We start from the raw sequence: 22613 nt of genomic DNA, 5'->3' as shown, positions 1-22613 counted from the left end.
GTTTATCACCTTGATTCTATTTTATAAAAAAAAAGTAAAGATTCCTTCTCTTTTTTTGGATTGTCCATTACGTAGTATATTATACTTATTTCGACTTATTTTATACTTATTATATTATCCTTATTATTTATTCTGTTATTAGTAAATCAAAAAAAATAAAAAGTTTTTGAAAAAATCTGGAAAAATCGAAACTAAGAATAGAAATCTTTGATGGTCTTAGAATTGTTATTATTTCGACACAAGAAAAGGGTGTATGAAATTCCTTTTCTTGTGTCGAATGCTAGAAAGACGAAGAGTACTCCCTGTAATTATTTGTTCCCCTCATTTATCCTTTCTTTCTATTCTCCACTTACTTATATTTAGTATCTACTCAAATTGAATTTAAAAAATAAAACCCATTCTGTAACATTTAAATATGACACAGTGATTAATTTGTCTATCTTTTAATAAAAGAGCAAAATGCAATTTAACTACTAGTACAGGGGCATCCATAGTACTTTTACTGTTTTATTAGTTTTCTTATACTGTGAATCATCTCTATAACAACTTCATTTGTCTGCTCAAGTTTTGTCTGTTACAGGGAGGTAATTGTTTTACACTTATAATGACATATTGTTATAGATGTTATAGAGAGGTAATTGTTGTAAACTTACCTTGAACTTATATCATGAATTTTCATCAAATAAAGAAAGTCAAAATTAAGTTCAAAAAAGAAAAAAAAAAGTGGGAATCGAATCAACGAAATTAAAAGACGTATAATAGGTGCATGCATTATTACTTTTATGCATCTTTTATTTTACATTATTTCACATGATCAAATATAAACTTCATAAATCTAACAAGTTCAATTCATCAATATAAGTTATCAAATTAAATAATTTAATTTATAACGAGATATTAAATTCAAGTAATCTATTTATAGATTTATGATGTTCCAAATTCATAGTAGAATGATTAATTAGGGAACTTAATAATTTATTGAATTGATATTTTTAATTCTACTTATTGAAGATTTTTTTCATTTAATAAAATATAATTAATTTAATCATTTTATTGAAACAATATTTTAATTAAAACCATTTTCATTTAATAAATAATAATTAATAGATTTGTTTATATGAAATAACTATAATTTTAGTTAAAATTTTAAACAACATATTATAAAAAAAACTAATTTAATAAATAATGTACTTCGTAACTATGGATATTGTTGTTATAAGTCAAAAGTTGTTATAGAGTGTTAAAATAAAATATAAAAAAATTATGTTCTACAAAAACTTTGTTGTTATTGCAAAATATTGTTATGGTGGGTGATTGTTATACAGAAGATTAACTATATATATTAAGCATTGAGTTAGTATTAAAACTCAAACGAGTATTAATTTAGTTGGATTATGTTATATAATTTTTTTTACAAAATAAAGTATATTAATTTGAAAGTATTTTAATTATTTTATATCATTTAGGCCCTTTTATAAATTATAAGAATTTAAATTAATAAAAGTAAAATTACACTTTGGCCCCCAAAATGATAAAAATTTGATTTAATCATTTAACAATTATAAAGATATAATTTATTAAAATGGTGAAACTGTATTTTTACTATCGTAAAAAATATATAATTTAATTTCGACCCTCCTAAAAGAATTTATAGCTTCACCTTAGTGAGTTGTGGGGACAAGTAAACTAATATAAGAGTGATGATGAATTTAGTAATTCTATCTTGCTCTATTGTCATCCTTAATCTCTACTATAATAAAATCATTGATTGAATTGAAGTGACTCATCAACCGAGTTTTAATTCAGTTGATAAATCATTAAAAATTTATTATTTTTACAAAAAAATTATATTATTATATAAATTAATAAAAAAATTACGTATAAAAAATTTTATCATTAAAATCAAAACATCGACTCTTACATAAATTTTTAATAAATATATTTATTATTGATAATCTAAAGTATAATAAAATATATTCTAACATAATAATAAAAAACTCACTACAAAAAGAGATATACACGTACATGGCGGTGTTAAAAATAACATACATGCATGGTATTTTTTGTTTACATCATTTGACCTAAAAGGAATAAGAAGCCTTGTTCACACACACATGAATATATATATCCACATGCATGCATGGACAAAATATAATGGAACTAAGTCTACCAATTCCACGTCAGCAGCAAAAAGAAGCCAAATTATTGGTCAACTTTTGCAACCATGGAATCTGCAGTGAGAAGCCACCCAGTAATTTCTCAACTTGAAAATAGACATTCATCATTGATAGATAAGAAAATTTTTATAAAAACCCTAGAGTTTGTCGTTTTATTAAAATAACTTTTTATAATCACTTACATTTAAATAATCTTTCATAATCGAATTATGGTTTATTGATTGATGTTTACCGTTTAAAATTGTTTAGGTTCGAATTATAAAAAGATTATTTATTTTGGTGTGTGTTGATTTTTAGGGTTAAAAATAAATAATAAAATTTTAGAGAGGGTAACCTACAATTGTATCAATATATTAACAAGTGATTTCATTAATTTTGAAGGGTCTCTGTAAAAAAATTACCATTTTAGGAGGGCAGAGATATTATCAGCCCTTGTTCCAGCCCTGGCAATGATTTGCTCTTGTTCCCAAGTAAGCCTACGTTAATATATATAACTACATTTGGATTAGGTCTTGCTTGTAAAGAAAAACAGTGTAAAATGATATTTAAAAAGAAAGACATGCATGAACCCCAGATGTTAGGCTTTGAAAGTCAAAAATTAAATAAAAAGAGAAAAGATGGCAGACACGCGTTTGCATTATTGATTATCACAGAATATTACTAAAACTAATCATGATTCACACTGCAAGTCAGTAGTCACCCTATAGCAGATATACTCAAGATGCAACTTGCTAAACCCCCCAGCTATAAGCCTCTCTACCCTCTATATAAAGGACCTTCAATGGCGTCTCTTAAAGCATCTCATTCATTTTCCATCTTCAAAAAAAATGGCTTCGTTTCATATGATTACAACCCTTCTTTTTCTGCTAACAATAATGCTGGGTGCATCAAATGCTCAACTCAGTGCCACCTTTTATGCCAAAACCTGCCCTAATATGTCCACCATTGTTAGTAATGTGCTGCAACAAGCTCAAGGAAATGATATTTGGATATTCCCTAAGATCGTTCGCCTTCATTTTCATGATTGTTTTGTTCATGTAAGAACATAATATTTGTTCCATTATATGTATGTATATATGTACATGCATGCACTAATGGTGATATATATACATGCAGGGTTGTGATGCTTCGTTACTGTTGAACGGTACGGACGGTGAGAAAACGGCGACCCCAAACCTTTCGACGGAGGGATATGAAGTTATCGATGATATCAAAACGGCGTTGGAGAAAGCTTGCCCTCGTGTCGTCTCATGTGCCGATGTTTTGGCACTTGCTGCTCAAATTTCTGTTTCTTTGGTATGTTTTCCATTTTTAATTATGGTTAAAAATAAGTTTAGCTAGCGGAATAATTAAATTGTTACACATGATGTGTTATATATATTTCATGTTCACATACATGAACCGGTTTATAATAGTGAAAATAAATAAAAATTTTAACAAAAGTTCAGGTTTGTTATTTGATCTATGGGACAAAAATTAATTTGCTATTTTTTTTATTAAGGGTCTCTATAGTACTTTTACTTGATTTGGTTAGTAGTAAGACAATGTTGTTTAAAGAGTATGTTTTGTATATAGGGTGGAGGTCCGACATGGCAAGTTCCGTTAGGGAGAAGGGATAGTCTGACTGCGCACCGGGAAGGGACCGGAAGTATCCCGACCGGCCACGAGAGCCTTGCTAATATTGCAACCTTGTTCAAGAGCGTGGGATTTGATTCTACTGATCTAGTCGCTTTGTCCGGTACGATTTACTTTCTATTGAAAAGATTTTTTCAAATCACTCCATAAACAAACATTTAATTTTTATTTTCATGATGGTTGGTTCTTAGGTGTTCACACATTCGGAAGGGCTCGATGTGCGGCGTTCATGGACCGACTCTACAACTTCAATAACAAAACGGGGAAAACCGATCCTACCCTCAACGCGACATATGCAAACACACTCAAACAACGATGTCCTAAAGGCGGAGACACTAGAAGTTTGATCGATCTCGATGAACAAAGTTCGCTTACGTTCGACAACAAGTACTTTTCGAACCTACAAAACCAAAGGGGATTGCTTCAAACAGACCAAGAATTGTTTTCCACTAAGGGGGCTGAAACAGTGGCCATTGTTAACAGATTTGCAAGCAGTCAAAGCCAGTTCTTTAGTAGCTTTGCAAAGGCCATGATAAAGATGGGGAACTTAAACCCTTTGACTGGTACCAATGGAGAAATAAGGCTCGATTGCAAAAAGGTCAATTAGAGATTATGCCAAATGGGTTTTAACTTTTAAATTAAGTTTAAAGTTTGAGGTTTTTTTTTTTTTAGTGATGGGCTGTTTCTTTTAAAGTGTGCAAAAAAAAGCATTATCCTATGATGTTTTGGAATAATAATAGTGAAAATTTTAGTTAATAATTAGAATTTTGTATTAATAATTGAATTGCATATTGTTTTCTCTACTTAAAAAAATAGATAAATTATTTTTTATACATTTGATGAAAGAGTAAATAGATTTTTCTATTAAAAATTTCATCCGTTTCTACTATTAAAAAGCTAAATGATTATTCTGTTAGCCACACTAATTTTTAATAGTAAAAATAGATGAATTTTTTAAAAGAAGTGATTAGTTTTTTATTTAATGTAATATACAAATACTAATTTTAATTTACTCTTCTTCTTTTTTGTTAAATAAGGACAAAATGCAATTAATTCCTAATATAAAAATCTTCATAGTGTTTTTACCATCTTTAATCATATAATGTGTCATGATATTGTATGAATTGTAATAAAGACAACACTTTATAAATCAAAATATTTTTTCTTTAATAACATAATCCATAACTCGTGAATTAAGTTCAATAATTATGTTGAAATTTGTACAATTAAACAAAAGAAAGTAACATACCATATATGAAGAGAATGTTCATGCGATGCAACCATCGTAGACTTGCTTGGGGGGCCATTGACGCAAAATAAAAGAGTAATGATCCAAATGAAAATGATAGGTGGTCCATTTTAATTTGTTTTTTTATGTTTTTATTTTTAACTTTTCATATTTTAATTATTAACACAATTAAAATTATTTTATTAATTTTAAATTTATTATATTACTGAATAAATATTTTTTTTAAAATATTATATTAATAAATTTAATTTAAAAATAATGTTAATAATTAAATTTAAATTTCAAATTTTAAAAAAAATTCTAAAAACACCCTTTGATTTTTTTTTCTTCACCTTTGGACCGTAGTGTAATATTTCTTTATTTGGGTATAAACAAAACCTAGAAAAACAACGGAACCACTATCTATGCGACGAGTTGGGGCCTGAAGGCCATTGACATCTCTGCAGGGTCAAAGACAGTAACCTGCATATTGGACGACAGCCAACAATCCATTACAAAAATATTTGAAGATTTTATATTATTGCTACAAACAAATACAAACAAATTCACCAAGTGTATTAAAATTTCAGTTTGCTGCATATCACATCATTATATGTCCTTACTGCAATTGCACATCCCACGTACAAATTTGAAGGTTGTAATCCTATTTTAAAAAATCATATATAATTACGTAATATTTTAATTACATTAAATTATATTAGACATTAAACTTAAATATTAAAATTAAGTATAATAGAAGGATCAAAATTAAAATTTAATTTTTTTTTAACATTGCAAAAAAAAAATGATAAGACGAAATGCAAATCTAAAAAAAATAGGGCATTCAAATGATATATAATAATATAATGTTTTAATAGAAAAGTTAATATTATAAAAATAGAGACAATTTTATATTAAAAAATAAAGGATAAATATTAAATTTCAAGTTTAAACATATTAGAGGGGCCAAAATTAAAATTTAACCATTTTGGTAAAATGCTATACTAATACTATAACAATTTGATGTTACAATAAAAGAAAAACATTTTTTATGTGGCACATTTAAAAATTTGCAATTTGTCACTATGAAAATTTAAAAATTTACCATGTGTAATTATTTATTATATTAAAAATTAATTTAATGATTTAAAAATATTTTACTAAATTTGATTATATAGTATTCAAATATCATTAATTCACTTTAGTAATACTTGCATAACAAAATAGTATTGAACAAATTAACCATGCATTAATTATCACAAAAATAATGCTATAATTTTAGTATAGTATCTTTATATAAACTAATATTTTTATATAATTTTACTATAAAAATTGAATTTAAAATATCATCCGTGTTATAAAAATGGGAAAAATTGTTCTTAATTTAAATTTTATATTTTATTAAATATATAATTAAAAAAACTTACCCAAAAAGTTATTTACATAAAATGAATAAATAAAATACTAACAATTACTCTATATGATATGTGTTGATATAGTCAAATGTTTAATTTGATAATAAACCGTTATTACATACATTATACCATACGAATTAATTTTACCCTTTTTATATGCAATGCATCGTAGTATGGTAAGTAATTAAATACAATTCAAAATTGCATAATGGAAAGTGCTAAAAATTAGGTCATATATTTAGTAATTCCTTTTATTTTAAAAATATTTTTTAAGATTACTATTTTTTACATCAATTTTATTTTTTTATTACAATGATAATATTTAATTTAATGCAGGCAAAACACATAAAATAATAATGCACTATTATGACTAAACTTAACTATTTTAATCGATAATATTAATACATATCCCATGCATAATCTATCAGATGAATTACTAATTGTGATGTCAGAGAAACTACTTATTTTCAAAATTAAAAGGGATTAAATTACTCTTTTTATTTTCACGGAATTTAATCAATATCAAAAAATAAAAAAAATAAAAATCTTTTTACCTCTTTTAAAAATTCCATGTCATTTTTTAAATTATTATTCTATCATTTATTTAAGTTCATCGGATAAAATTAACAAAGATTTTCATCCTTTAAAAAAGAAGAAGATAAATTCACTTTTTTCTAAAACTTAAAAACTCTTTTTATTCGTTTTAAAAATATAAAGACCAAGTACAATTCATTTTATGATACTAAAATTTATGTGTAATTAAACAAATCAACGATGCTAGAACTAAGCTGAATAGTAGTCGGATCAAACATATGATATAAAATCATATATAAATCAAACAGTTTTGAACTATAAGTTAACTTTAATATTTTGTACCATATCATAAAATTCATTTTAGTTCCTCTATTATTGAAAGAAATATTTTAATCTCTGAATGTTTAAAAAGCTCACATTCTAGTCCCTACACATTAACTTTGTCATTAACTGAATGTTGTGGCTTAATGGTAGCTAATATGTCATTAAATCATATTAAAAGGTTCGCTAGTCTTGAAAATAAATGAAATGATATGGATCAAACTCTAAATAATTTAAGCATAACAACCACTTAACAAAAACAAATAGAATCAAAAACAATTTCGAGGTAAAAGCAAAATTAATTTTTTTACCTCTATTCATTTTTAAAAGCTGTTGTTTAGCTTTTTAAATTTAATAATTGATTTAATGTCACGTCAACCACCATTAAATTACGATATTCTATTAAGAATAAAGTTAATGTGTAAGAATTAAAATATTTACTTTTCAAATATACAATATTTAGTTTAATAACAGGATGACTAAAATGAACTTTATGATATAATACAAAGATCTGTAATAAACTTTAACTTTAGTAAAAAACCGAAAACCAAGATAAAAATAATGGTTCAATCAATTGAACCAAAGCTTCAATTGGTATCATCTAATCGATTTGAGTCGTTCCAATTTTTATAACATTAAAAATCTGAACTATTTGCTTAGCCCAATCAAACTCAAAGAATAAAAAAAAATTATTAACTCCAATATTGAAATAACTTAAAGAGGTTTTATCTAACTTTGTCTGTGTCAACAAACAATTTAAAATGACTCAACTCTTTTAGAATGGGTTCCAGTCAAATAGCAATGATTCAAAGCACTTCTTTTTACATTATTTCAGAAACTCAATAACTCAATAATATAAATATGTAAAATACATGATTTTTAATCTTAAGAGGAAAGAGAGGAAAAAGAATACTCAATTTAAAATGAGTAAATAAAATTTCATACTCAATCTCATAAATACATATAGAATTCTATAAAAAATCTCAAAAGTAGTATATAATACTTATAAAAAGAAAATAAAACCTTTCCCACCACCACATGAGCAATATCCCATCCAATCAACCATGGCACTAAATAATTGGATGTAACCATTAACTATGTGATAAGAAAGTCCTACCTAATAAATTTCTGCAAACTTTTTTTTTCAGAAACCTATATAAGAGATTTTAAAAATTTTTGATACCGCGAACGAAAACATTCACGGCATTGTGACACGGCCTCGTAGCAATTTGTTAAAAGGCAAAAAGAAAAAAAAAACTGCTCGAATTCTTATTTGGACGAGGAAGACCAAAGCCGCGAGTAGAAAATGGAAGAGTATTTGCAGTACATGAAAACTCTCCGATCTCAGATCAACGGTTCTTTCTTCTTTGATAGTTTTCTTACTCTGTTTGTTCCTTAATTTTTATTTTCTCGGAAATGTTAATTTGTGGAAAGGAAAATGGCAGATGTGGAGGATCAAGCCGCCAACGTTTCAGCTGAAGAGCAGATCCACTTTACTACTATTCAAACCTTGCAAAATGATATCCTTTCTGGTACTTTCTTCTTGTTGTTCTTCTTCTTTTCTCCTTATTTTGCTAATCGATTCGGCGGGAATATAGAATAACTTGACTGTGCTTTCGTTTCCCTTTCATGTATGTATGTATGAATGCGCGTGCTCGCCCGGAATACTGTGCACTTTTTGTAATTTTCATACATTTATATATATTTAGTTTGATCTTTATAATCTTTTACTTGGATCGTACAAGAATACAATATGAATCGAATTTTAAGTAAATTAAAATATTTAATTATTTGTTCTATGTTAGAATGTTTCAGTAGTTGGATTTATATTGATAACCACAGTATTCTTGATCAATGACTTTATAGGCGCAGGAGTATAATTATATTGCCAAGTTTAATAGTGATTTGTTTAAATATTAATTGTGTATGAAAGAGTGTACAGCTTATTTATTTTTCCTCTACTGAATTACTTTTCTTGTGTGTATATTAAAAAAAGGAAAAGAAAATATCAGGGAAATGATAGGTATAGTGTTTTTGAATATATTTGCTTTTAAGGATTATATATCTCATTTTCTCTACTTTTGAATTCAAATAATCCAATGTTTTGTATTGAATCATTTGTTTCATTCTATTAATCTCAAACCTTACCGTATTTTCTGCTATTTGCAGCAAAATCCATGAAACAACAACTTATAGAAGATATCGAGAAGATGCTGACAGCAAAGGGCCAATTATGTTCGCTGATAATTGAGAAACAGAGAAAAATAGCCTCTCTAGACTCTGATTCAACCACACTTGCCCAGGTTATTTCTCTATCTCTCTCTTTAATTGTATGAGTGACTTCTCATGTGGTCATCAGTTTTGAACTTTGCTAAGAACAAGAAAGCAAAACTCATAGCCAGAATAGAAGCTATATATACTAAACCCAAAAAATCAGTCTATATAGGAATAGCAATGATAATGCGGATTCAAATATTTACGGATATTCAACATGTAGTTAATGTGAATATAAATAGATATGGCTTCTAAAGCGATTAAGCAGATATAGATGTAGATATTGTAAAAGTTTAAATTCAACCCGTTGTTATGCCTATGTCCGACTGAGAATCTCTACTGTGTGTATATATATATGTTTTTACCTTTAAACAAAGAAGGAAAGGAAACCTTTACGCAACTAATTTGAGAATAGCCATAATGTAAGATGCTGGTCCAATGAGATTACTGTTCTAATTGTTTACTGAATAACAGGCTCAAACTCAGAACTTCAAATACAACTCTAATCTGGCCAGAACAATATGCATGTCAAACTTTAACTTTTTACCCCAAATGCGTATGTTGGATACATATTTGAAATGTTCACCTTTATTTCTGCAACTGAGATGAGGTATCCTATTGCCATTATGTTTTTTACCAGCACTTCGCTTATCATTTTTGTCTCTGACTTGCATACAGACACTGGAGCTTATTCAACATGAAAAAATCAGTTTATCTTCCAAATTACTAGAAAAGAGGTAATTCAAGTGAACTTATAACAATTTAATCTACACTGTTTCATATTGTGAATGTGAAAACTGTCTTAAACTCCAAGATGATGTGTAGCTTGTTTGTCAGCATGCTATCTATGTTTAAATTGTGCGTTTCTTGATCATTTTTTTGGAGAAATGTCACATATATTGACATGTTGCTCAACATATGAGGCCTTAAGTCCTTCACAATGATGGAAATCATAATACTTGGTTCTATTTTTGCTATGGATTTGAGGACTTTGCTTGACTCATATTAATGTCAGTGGACCATGTAGTTCTGATGGATGGCTGCAGTTCTTGATTTAATGTTACAGTCTTTTATATGCTTGATTTAATGATTTTAGGCTGAACCTTGTCAATTACTTATACTCACATACTTTCATATGCTTGATTTATTTATCTTCCATGCTTTATGTGATGAATCCCTATCTCCTTTATCCTGATAACAGTGCTTACTACTCCAAGGTGGTCGAGGATCTTTCTTGCAAATTGCAGCAACAACAGGTTTGACTTTTGAGTTCCAGAATCCACTTCTAGGTTTCTGAGTTTTGCATTTAGCTCTTCAGCATGCAGTTGGTGATATCCTCTTCATATGTGCGTAGGACTGGGTCAAATCTCAGAAACATAGAAGACAAATGGAAGAGCATGATTTGGTACATTACTACATCTTCTATGCTTTCCTTTGTTTTAGGAATAAGAATCAATTCTTGTAGTACAGAGCTAGTATACTCATCTCTCTTTCATCTTATACAATTTTTTTAAGCTTTTGGCTAATGTTGGTGAGTCCGACTTGACTGAATAAGTAACATAACATGGTATGTTATATAGTAATTCTTGACAACACAGACTGGTTTCTAAGGTATCATACAATTTGTATCATTTTTGGTCTTTGGCATAGTAATAAACTGATGTCCCTTTGGCAATAAGCATGCATATAAAATATAATATTTGAATGCAGATTTTTAATATGAAAATTCATGTAAAAGTTAAGTTCCTGTTTGCTGGGAGATCCACATGAAATTAGTTTAAATATCTTTTTCGAGCTGATCTGGTTAATTCATGATTTTGCTTGAGAATGGAAAAGAGAGAGAGAGCCCTTATGCAGATAAATATTCAGGGATTACCCTATTTATAAATCAATCTGTAATGGTTAATAAATTCATGACATCTTTTTACTTATCTGAGTGTTTGGGTAGCTTCTAATCATTGTAAATAGATTATTTATTTATTTATTATTCTTAAATTCTAATAATTAGCTCCTGCAGGTCAACAATAAACTTGACGAGAAAATGACTGAATCTGAAGGTTTGGGTTCAAGACTTATTTCAATTTATTGTTTGAGGAATTCTTTGAACTGTTTATGCGAGTTATGCTTGAAAGTTGATCCTAAGCATTTGTTTTCACCCAACTTCCATGTTCTACAATGTTGGTAATTTGCGAAATTGATCCTTATAACTATGTCAATTATTTCATACTGTTTTGGATTAATCTTGCAGGTAACATTAGTGTTGGAAACTGTTTGATCACGGACAATGAGGTAAAAACCTTGCGCCAATGACTGAAAAAGATTTCAGGGGTTAGTTATTTGCGATAAACTATACATCCATTTTGATCTAATATGTATGTCATACATGAAATTTAGTTTTATGTGATTTTATATATAAAATTTTGATTTAATTTAATTCTCATAAATTATTAATAACATTGTCGAATTAACACCATCTTAGATTGATATATTACATTGACAAACAATTATATTAATTCAATATGAAAATAAATATATGTATTCAGTTCTTTAAATGTATACATATAAACCATAATTTAAATTTCATGTGTATAATTGTACCAAAAATAAAATTCATGTGTCAAATTACATATTAGAAAATTATAAATATTTGATATTTATCCCTAGCTATTTCTAATGACTCCTTTTAATAACAGAATAATGAAGGGAATGACTTGATTATCAAGTTGGACTTGGAAAAAGCCAAGCTAGATGGGATTAAACAAATGAAAGCCAAACTCGTGAGAGATAATAAAAAGGTTAGTAGATAAATTGAAGCGGACACACACTACATAAAAAATAGCATCAATACAAATGTATAAATGTATCAAAATTTATATAAGACGAATTATTAACATATCAAAGTTTATATAAATATATAAGACCTTAAACTTTATTATGATATATAAAAATACATGAATGCTTCATAAATACATAATTCCTTTTACTAATGTGACTCAATTATATGTAAGTTATTTCATTTGGATGGAAGCGGTTTTATCCATTTATCTAAAATACAAAGTGGATTGCTTTCTATATTTACAACCGAAGCTTATTTTTAGCTTCCTTATTTTTAGAATTCTGATTGTTCCATTTTAAGCAAAATATTTAAAATATTTCCGGATATTATTTTCCTTATTTTTAGAATTCTTTCATGGTTTTCCTTTTTTCAGATTAAGGAGTCTATTGAGCAAGCAAAGCTCGGATCAAACCATTTTAAGGTGAATTGCTTACTGAAATTCTTTCATACAACTGTGAGCTTGTTTACAAGCATGAAAGTTATACAAGTATGCCATTAGAGAACTGTCATTCATAATCCTTGCAAATGTTTGATTGAGTTGCATACCAAATAGTATATGATGTGAAATGGTTGCATACTTGCTACTTTATGTACAGTTTATGTATCTGTTACAGTTTTCTTAGTTTCGTACAAATTTTGTTTGTAACTATAGCCGGAGCTGTTGGAAATAAGTGTAATGGCACTTGAAGAAGAATACAAAGCACTTCTATCAGATAAAGACGGAGAAACTGAGTATCTTTGCTCACTGCAGGACCATCTTGAACAAATAAAGGTAGATATATGGTTTTAGATTATGCTTTCTGTTTCATGAAGCGGCCTTCGGATGTGGTAATTCAGATGGTTGAATGTTTCTGGTTCGCTTGCACGAGATAATTCGATGATTCCACCATCTTAAAAGTCTCTTAGGCCAGTTCTTTTCCTAGCAAGATTATTAATAGGTGCGTCCTTGTCTTACAGGGGATTTCTCATGTGATTAAATGTGCCTGTGGAGAGGAATACATGTTGGACCTTCGTGCCTGATCAGGTAATGTACAACTCAAAACTGATAGGCTAATATGGTAAAAATGTTAATAGGCTTGAACCAAGGGAGCCATTTATCACAAGTAAATGCTGCATATTTTACTGGAGAATGAATATCAGACACATGCCATTGCTTTCATATTATGTGCCAATATTGGTTCATGTGCTCTTGTGCCAGTTACCTACCCCAGCCATTTTGAAATGCACCTGTTGAGTTCGTAGTCCTTTGGTATGCCATTGCTTAACCTGAAATGGGAAAAAAAGGAAAAAATTAAATGGGGAGTTAAAATGAGAAGACAGGATTAGGGGAGTGGAAAGAAAGAGAGAGAGAGCAGCAAAAACCTTAGAAGAAAATGGAAGAATTGAAGAAAATAAAAGAGAAAAACCAGAGAATAAATTTTGATAGAGAAAATGAAGAAGGAATTGGGATACTAGGTGTGTTCTGCGAGAAGAAAAATGGATGAAAAAAAAGTAATTAACCAATCAAAAGTGATTTTGGTTTAAGAAATGCTAAAATTTTCCATACCAGCAAAAGGATTTTTTAGAATTTGAGCAGTGTTTTAAAGTTAAAAGTACTTTTTAAAATTTAGTCTTATTTGAAATTTATTTTGGTCCACATTAGGTTTGAATCTTGATAATTTTTTTTTAATTTAACTTTTAAACTTGAATTTTGTTAAGATTTAGATTTAGATTTAGAGGTCACACTATTTTGCCACATTATCACTTAAAAGTTTATATATATTTAATCTAAAGTATAAAAAAAATTATTAGAAAATTTTAAAGTAATTAAAAAGGAAAATTAAGTGATAGATTTGATATAAACTCAATAGTGTTGCATTATTATCTGACCCGACTGATGGGCGAGTTCTAACTGCACCCCTCTTTATTTAAATTAATTAATCTCTCTATGAAGCCCTTCACTGCCTCCATTAACAGACAAGTCTCTTTCAATTCTGGGACACCATAAAAAGTGTGAAAAGCATGGGGATACTTAATCAAACATGCTTCTTTCCCGCATTTCTTCAACCCTTTGTAGTACCTTATTTGCCAATCATGCATCGGGTCAAACCCTCCGACCACCACCATTGTCGCCAGAAACTTCAACCTCGATATATCATGCACCGATTTTGGCCCAAACACATTGCAAGCTGGATGGTTCCGATCCGACCCTTCCGGCAAAAACGCCTTCCATAACCAGTCCGTACCCTTCACTGATATAATCGGCGCGTCAACTATTCTGGTCTCCGATTCTGTCCTTTCTTCCCCGCCGAAGAACGGTTGTATTGCTATTAACCCTATCAGCTTCACATTTCTTAATCCGTACTCGCACGCTTTCACTGCCATATGGTGCGCCAAGTTGCCGCCGGCACTATTGCCGGCGATGAAGCGCTGCTTTAAGTTAACATTGAAGGGAAGGTTTTTGGTATTAGCCTTGTCGTCGATGAATTTCAAGACATCAAATCCGTCATCGTATTGTGATGGGTATTTATGCTCTGGGTGTTAACATTAATGGAAAACAATTAATAATGGTTGCCATTTAACATTAATGGGAGACAATCAATAATGATAACCACCAACTTTAGAAAAGTGGCAAGGGATAATTTTTTTTTGGTCCTTGAGATAATGGGCTATTTATTGTTTGGTCCTTAAACCTCAACTATAAATAGGCCTTCTCATTTCTCATTTCAATTCATCCCAACCAATCTTTCTCTCTTAATTTTCTTTTTCTCCCATTTGAGAATTCTTAAGGAATTCTATTTGTTTGTAATACTTTGAAGATAGTAAAGTTATCATCTGGTGTTAGTGCCCGAGGACGTAGGTATAATTTACCGAACCTCGTTAAAACTCTTGTGTTCTTTCTTGTCCTATTTTTCTTTCAATATTTGAGGGTATAATAGTAGTATTTAATTGTGCTATTAAATTACTATAGAAGGGATATTCTGTCTAATGAAAGACTTGGTATTTAAGAGGTCCATGTGATCCACCTCTCTTCCCTGTGAATTGAACTTTGTGTGATTTTTTAGTACAATAATTTACACGCTTCCGACCCTATTGGAACAACACTGGGGCCAACCGGTAGTTTACAGATATAATCACTGCACCGGTTTTCTTACAAAGCCTTCGACAAAAGTCATCGCAAGGTATGGAACTTGCCGACAAATATGCAAAACCACCGCCGTGAAAATAGACGATGACTGGCACGTCGTCGTCTTGATTTAGGGAAGGAAGAAAGAGGCGGAAGTATAAGTTGCGAGTGGCGTCGACGACGGTGTCGGATGTTTTGACGCCGTCGAAGAGCTGTTGGGAGGGAGGAGCTTTGAAGTCGAAGAGGTTCATGATGTAGCGGTTGATGGTGCCGTCGGAACGGCGAGAGAAGTTAACGGCGAAGCCGATCATGGAACTGAAAAATCGATGTTTCCATGGCACGTCCTGAAAATTGGAAGTTGGATTGTTGGACATCTTGTACATGCAGATCTTTCTAATGGCTTTCAACTCACTTCATTCAATTCACTGTTGATTCAAACTTTAATATTTGTGTGCAAATAACTATGGATTACGTACGACTGCGGACATAGATTTAATAATGCAAATTTAATTTATGGGTTTGAATTCAATATTTTTATATTATGAAAAATCATTTGTGAAAATCTCATTAAATATTCAGTGTTTTTATAATCTAATTGATTAGGTGAGGAATTCATTGATATATAAATCTAAAATAATATAAAAACTCTGATTAATTTATGAATTAGTATAGATTAATTTGTTCGATTTAAAAAATTAATTAAATATTTAAACGAATTGAAAATTATTGATCTGATTCTGAAACATTACAAACATTATCTCATATCTATATTATTATTCTCAATTAAGCTTTAGTTTCATAGCAATGTTGAGTTCAAGTTTTAATGAAATCGTGAAATTTTTTATATTTACTCTGGAATTAAAGGTTTTTATAGATTTATTTAGGTATTCAGGTAAAAGAAAAACTAATTTAAAATTATTTCTCATACATTTTAAACTATTAACTTTATCTTTAAACTTTTAAATTTAAACATAATAAATATATGTCTGAATCCACCTTTTTTTTTTAAATTATTGTAATAATAACATTAATTAAACTAATATTCCATTAAAACTAAATTATAATTATTAAATTCAGTTCAAACTAAAACTCTCGTAGTCAATGTCTCATTGTAGTGTGAATTTAAAGTTCCTTTCTAAAAAAAAATTAATCTCTAGTAGTTGTAACCAAAAGGTGACCGATTAATTAAATGTGCAAGAAGCAGAAGACTTCATAAATGCAAACAAAAAGCTTAGGTGAGTCCATACATATATATATTTAATATTTATGGGTTTTTTCTCTGCGTATGAAACTGACCGATTGATAAAAATAATCATATTCAACCTTACATTCTTTAATTTAACGCAACCCCACTAATAATTACCACATTGTTAAAGCCAGTCCCACATTCATTTTTCAAGATATGCAACGTATTTTTTTTATATTTGGAAAATTTTATTTATTTCCTTTAGATTTTAAAATTTAAATTTAATTGTTAATATATTAAAATTATTTGTTAAATTACGAAAATATATCACAAGGTTCCATGGACGAGCAGGAAAACCCTACCAATCGCTATTCAACCTACAATAGAGGACTGAAAAAAAAAAAAACAACAACAACAATGGATGAATCATAGTTTTATTCATCTGTAGTAGATGTGGATGTATTTATGGATTGGTTTTGAGTAAAGATTTTTTGCTTTTAAAATGTACAACTCAACTTGATTTTAATTTTAAAAAATTTATTTTAAATTTAATTATAAAATATATAAATATTAATATAAAATATTTATTATTTTAAAATAGTTATATGAATTTTTTTAATAAATCGAATATTTTTTTTAAAAATTTTATCATTCATCCATCTCATAAATAAATCTATTTCATAAAAACGAAAAAGGAAACAAAAGAGAGGGAGGAAGGTTTCAGGGTGATAATATGCTTAGGGAGGTTTTAACAATCTTATATTATGATAAAGCAGATGACACTTTTGTCTAGTTCAATTTCGGGTGAGTTTGGATGGGCGGTGCGTTTACCTACGGTTAGTGTAAAAACAGCGGTGGCGGTGAGATTAGATACTGTAGCGATACTATTGCGTGAGACAAAAAATAAGTTAAACACACTGCACCGCACCCAATCGCCCATCCAAACTAAGCCTTAATGGAATCTAATTACTTTTTTTTTCTCTTCCACCAAAAAAAAACATAAAGAGAAAAAGAGAGAGGCAAATTGAAAACGAGTGTTCGAGTGACGAAGCATTAAGGGAGCTCGAAAGGAAGGTAGGTTAGGAGATTTATGACTAGTACACATTATAAAATTTTTGTTAAATTCTATTATTAATTCATGTAATTTATGAAAGTTGTGGATTTAGTCTATATAATTTAATTTGATTAATTTTAATAATTTTACTTGTTGAATTATCTAGTCGTCATTGTACTTTCTGAATTTTGAAATTTTAGTCCTGAATCAAATAGTACAATTACATTCGTTAAATTAAATTCAATTACTAATCATATATATTATGTGTACAGATGTATATTTAGTTCATATTCTCCAATAAGACCATTCTAATTTTTTATATTTATCGAATTTTAAAATTTCAGTATTGATACAAACGACAATTATCAATTCATTTTTTGGATATTGTACAATTGGAGGATTAGTACACACAGAGTAAGGATACACGCACACACTACATCCAAAGAGAGCTACCCAAATAAAGGTCTACCCTTTGCTTCTTGGAGGCTTAAAATTGGGTGGGTTCGATGGGTAAATATCTCTTGGCCATCAAGCCAATCACATAAGTTTATAATTGTTAATCTATTCACAAGATTTTTAGTGAGTAATATATGAAAATGATAAATTGATATGACATTACACATATGATAGTAAGTTTGTCGCATCAAATTTCAGAAACAACTAAACTTAACTTCATAAAGTTTAAAATTATAAACTTTGAAAAGTAAAAACTAAAAATGACAAAATTAAAGTGCATGGATTAAATCCATAACTTCCATAAAATACAGGAATTAATGACAAAATTTAACCTAAAACCTTAAAAATACAAGTATGTAGACAATGAAGTTATCATCGTGATTGTTTGAACCTGAATGGATCGAGAACCAATCAAGTTATCAGTTCGAATAAATGCATTAGACTAATTGATTTGGGAATTAGTACAAACCGATTAAACCAAGCTAAAAACCAATTAGATTGGTTGAACTAATTTTTTTTATTATTTTATGAATTTTTAATGATTTATTTAATTGAATCGAACGAATCAGTCGAAGCAATTAATTCTAAAAACCTGAATGTAAACTTATTTAATTAATTTCCCTATGAAATCTTTCACTTCCTCCATTAACAAACCAGATTCTTTCAATTCAGGTGCACCATAAAATGAGTGAAAAGCATTTGGATACTCAATCAAATATGCTTCTTTCCCACATTTCTTCAAACCTTCATAGTACCTTATTTGCCAATCATACAACGGATCAACCCCTCCGACCACTACCATCGTCGCCGGAAACTTCAACCTCCTTATATCATCAACAGATTTCGGCCCAAACACATTACAAGCGGGATGGTCCCGGTCCGACCCTTCCGGCAAAAACGTCTTCCACAACCAGTCCGTACCCTTCACTGACAGAACCGGCGCGTCAACTAATCTATTTTCCGATTCCGTCCTTTCTTCCCCGCCAAAGAACGGTTGTATTGCTATTAACCCTATCAGCTTCACGTTTCTTAATCTATACTCGCACGCTTTCACCGTCACGTGGTGTGCCAAGTTGCCACCGGCACTATCACCGGCGATGAAACACTGCTTTAAATTAACATTCGAAGGCAAATTTTTGGTATTAGCATTTTCGTCGATGAACTTCAAGACATCAAATCCGTCGTCGTATTGAGATGGGTATTTATGCTCCGGGGATAACCTGTAATTAACGGATATTATCACCGCACCGATTTTCTTACAAAGGTTTCTACAAAGCTCATCACAAGCTATGGAGTTCGCCGACATATATGCAAAGCCACCGCCGTGAAAGTACACGATGAGTGGCATGTTGGTGTTTTGTTCGAGGGAAGGAAGAAAGAGACGGAAGTAGAGGTTGCGAGTGGCGTCAACGACGGTGTCGGAAGTTATGACGCCGTCGATAGGTTGTTTGGAAGGCTGAGCTTTGAGGTCGAATAGGTTCATGATGAAGCGGTTGATGGTGCCATCGGAACGGCGAGAGAAGTGGATACCGTAGCCAAGCATGGACCTGTAGAATCGTTGTTTCCAAGGCACGTCTTGGAAATTGGAAATTGGATTATTGGAGGACATAGCTATTTTCAGCTTAGAGCTCACGGTTTACTTCTGTATTACATCTGCAGCTACATATATTGGACGTGCAGATATATATACACCCAGTTTTTATAGGATATATCATATACGTACGGCTGCGGAGATACTGTATAATTCATTTTTTACTTAAAATTCATATTTAATAATTTATATGTTTGATTTTTGTTGAGGAATTTTTCTCTCTTCTTTTTTCGTTAATATTTATCTATTTATATGATATGAATATTATTTATTGAGATGACACGTTAATTATAAGCTCTATGCATATAAACACATACTCTACTTTAAATTTAACATGTGATAGGAATTTTCATGCACATATAACATTGCAGGGGAGTAGGTGGCAAACGAGCTTAGTCTGGGATATCATCATGTGAGCTCAGTTTATAACCTTGTGGGTTTGGACCGAAATGTTTTGAACTGTTCTGGTAACTATCCTAACAAGTTTATAATTTTGTCTCTTTTTTAACTAAAAAATCATGCAAATAATAATAGTTAGAATTATATGTTTTTAATGTATCAATTGGTCATTGAATTTGACATCTGAGTTTATTTCGATGTCTTATTTTTTTTAGGATACTTTAGTATTTGAATTTGATAATTAAGTTTGTTTTAATTTCTAAAGTTGAAAAACATAAAAGTTTGATGATCTGATGCTATGAGATTATGTCACATTATCACCTGAAAATTAAAAAATATATATTTTTAGGTGATGATGTGGTACAGTCTTAAAATGTTACATTCAGTGCTTTAATAATTGGATTGGTGGTTAAACAGAATAGACCACAACTTTAGGTTCAACCAAATTGATCGGTTTAATCATCAGACCAACAATAATTAAATAAACAATTAAAAATTAATAGAAATCTAAAAAAAATATTTAACTAGTTAAATCTGTTCAACTATCGATTTTTGTCCTCTTTTTTTTTATATATCAATTTCAAATTGTTTCTAAGTCAACCAGCTCAACCTTTCTGTTTGAACCGTTATATCATTCAGTTCTCAGCCCATCTGACCTAGTCCTATTCCATAACACTGGTTATATAATCAAATATTCACAAAATCCAAGTTTAAGAGCTAAAATGAATCTAATTACTAAATTTAATGACTAAACTAAAAAATTACAAATACCAAAATAAACTTAATAACTAAGTTTAAAGTCTCTAATTATTAATAATGGCCGGCCAGCGGATTGTTTTTTCAAAAATTTGATGCCTAATTAGTTAAAATTGAGGGGCATGGCTTTGAGACAATCAATTTAAAATTGTTGGTAATTAAAACAAATCGATTAATTAAATGTGCAAGAAACAAAAGACTTGATGAATACAAACAAATGTTTAGGTGAGTCCATAGAATACATTTTGTTTTGTTTTTCATTAGGTATCCAATTGACCGATTGATTAAAAAAGTTCACATTCACCCTTACATTCTTTAATTTTGATCATTCTTTAATTTTATGCAACATGACAATTAAGTAATTAGGGTTGAGATATTTGTTCAAGTTTTAAAAGATTTATTTAAAATTTAAGAAGATTTGTATAAAAATATTAGGCCCAAAAAATAAATTTGAATAAAAAAATAAACTAACTTAAAATATGAATTGAGGTTGGAGTTTTAATTGTCAAAACTTGAATACGACTAATCTAATTTTCAAGTTTATAATATGTTAAATTTTTCCGTTTCTTTTATAATGTAAATATTAAAAAAAATGTGTTATGTTATTTATGTTTAGAAATTTAACAAATGAAAAATATATAATAAATTGCATATAACTGTTGTTGCTAAATATTAAACAAAAAAATTTATATTTAAAAAAAATTATAAATCAACCTAAACAAGCTCGGATTAATTATTTATAAATATGGATAAATTTAAATAAAATTTAATACTCAAATTTTAAATCAAGCCAAACTTAAACAAATATGAATAATATTAATATCGTTCATAAGCTTAACCCAAATATAATCCTTCCCTTTAGACTTTTGTAACATTAACCCTTCAATTAAAATTAAAATTTAGTTGCAACTTAAACTTGGTTTACAATTTATATTTGTTAACCTCTATGAAGAAGATGCTTTGGAGGTTGTTTTAGAATAGAAGGATGAATCGGCTTGCAAGGTAAAAGAATTGTTAGAGCGTTCAAGCTTTTATTTCGAAACCTCTTCGATACTTAACGAATTGAAATAACGATAGTATGAGTGAAGATACTTATGAATATGAATGTATTTGGGCTTTAATATCGAGATCCACTAATATTCTAAAGTCGTTGATTGTATCGAAGTGCGTAAATGACTCGCACATGTGATCCGTAGGAACTAATGTCCTTGATCTAGAAGATTGTGCCTCCAAACCCTTTGTTGATTCTACTCTTTAGCCTATGGTGGTTAAGTGATCCTACACTATGACAAGTATGGGTAATCTTACTTTTTGACCTATGATGTACTAGTTAATTGTTGCCGGTGTGGTGTGTTTTGCGTAAAGGTGTTAATAAACCGGGTTTAAGCATGATATTAATATATGCTTGTCCAAATCTAGTTCAATTCAAAATATAAGTCTAAAATTTTATCAAAACTCACTTATATTTGCAAAAAACCAAACCCAAGCCCATTTTTGCTTAAATCTATTTTTCAGCCTAATATTTTTCACTAAACACTCCTAAATTTTGGACGAACCTTCGAACTTAAACGAGTAACCCAACCTATGAACAAATATAGTTGTGTGCTAGCTGGCTATTTGTAGGCTTTTATCTTTCAGGTTTTAC

At 29.4% G+C, this 22613-nt stretch overlaps 4 protein-coding genes across 4 annotated transcripts; 2 read left to right on the top strand and 2 right to left on the bottom strand.

Moving 5' to 3' along the window:
- The first annotated feature begins 2959 nt into the window (after positions 1-2959).
- LOC107928271 (peroxidase A2) lies at positions 2960-4568 on the top strand. Its single transcript, XM_016859461.2, has 4 exons — positions 2960-3214; positions 3294-3473; positions 3753-3915; positions 4004-4568. Exons 1-4 carry the CDS (start codon positions 3005-3007, stop codon positions 4417-4419), a joined length of 969 nt encoding a protein of 322 aa, XP_016714950.1. The 5' UTR covers positions 2960-3004; the 3' UTR covers positions 4420-4568.
- Positions 4569-8374: 3806 nt separating this feature from the next.
- Positions 8375-13690, top strand: LOC107928280 (uncharacterized). Its single transcript, XM_016859469.2, has 12 exons — positions 8375-8665; positions 8756-8842; positions 9480-9613; positions 10263-10321; positions 10786-10840; positions 10939-10989; positions 11602-11641; positions 11833-11873; positions 12278-12379; positions 12794-12841; positions 13073-13192; positions 13378-13690. Exons 1-12 carry the CDS (start codon positions 8617-8619, stop codon positions 13438-13440), a joined length of 849 nt encoding a protein of 282 aa, XP_016714958.1. The 5' UTR covers positions 8375-8616; the 3' UTR covers positions 13441-13690.
- Positions 13691-14226: 536 nt separating this feature from the next.
- On the bottom strand, positions 14227-15900 carry LOC107928301 (probable carboxylesterase 18). The gene is made up of 2 exons (XM_041076034.1): positions 15505-15900; positions 14227-14931 (listed from the first exon to the last, which is right to left on the bottom strand). Exons 1-2 carry the CDS (start codon positions 15898-15900, stop codon positions 14308-14310), a joined length of 1020 nt encoding a protein of 339 aa, XP_040931968.1. The 3' UTR covers positions 14227-14307.
- Positions 15901-18694: 2794 nt separating this feature from the next.
- Positions 18695-19974, bottom strand: LOC107928319 (probable carboxylesterase 18). The gene has a single exon (XM_016859509.2). The coding sequence runs from the start codon at positions 19829-19831 to the stop codon at positions 18827-18829; it is 1005 nt and encodes a 334-aa protein (XP_016714998.1). The 5' UTR covers positions 19832-19974; the 3' UTR covers positions 18695-18826.
- Positions 19975-22613: the final 2639 nt, after the last annotated feature.

Source organism: Gossypium hirsutum, chromosome A08, assembly GCF_007990345.1.
Source record: "Gossypium hirsutum isolate 1008001.06 chromosome A08, Gossypium_hirsutum_v2.1, whole genome shotgun sequence".
Classification (NCBI taxonomy): Eukaryota; Viridiplantae; Streptophyta; class Magnoliopsida; order Malvales; family Malvaceae; genus Gossypium; species Gossypium hirsutum.
Note: the sequence above shows the minus strand (reverse complement) of the source record. Positions and strands in the feature narration are given on the sequence as shown.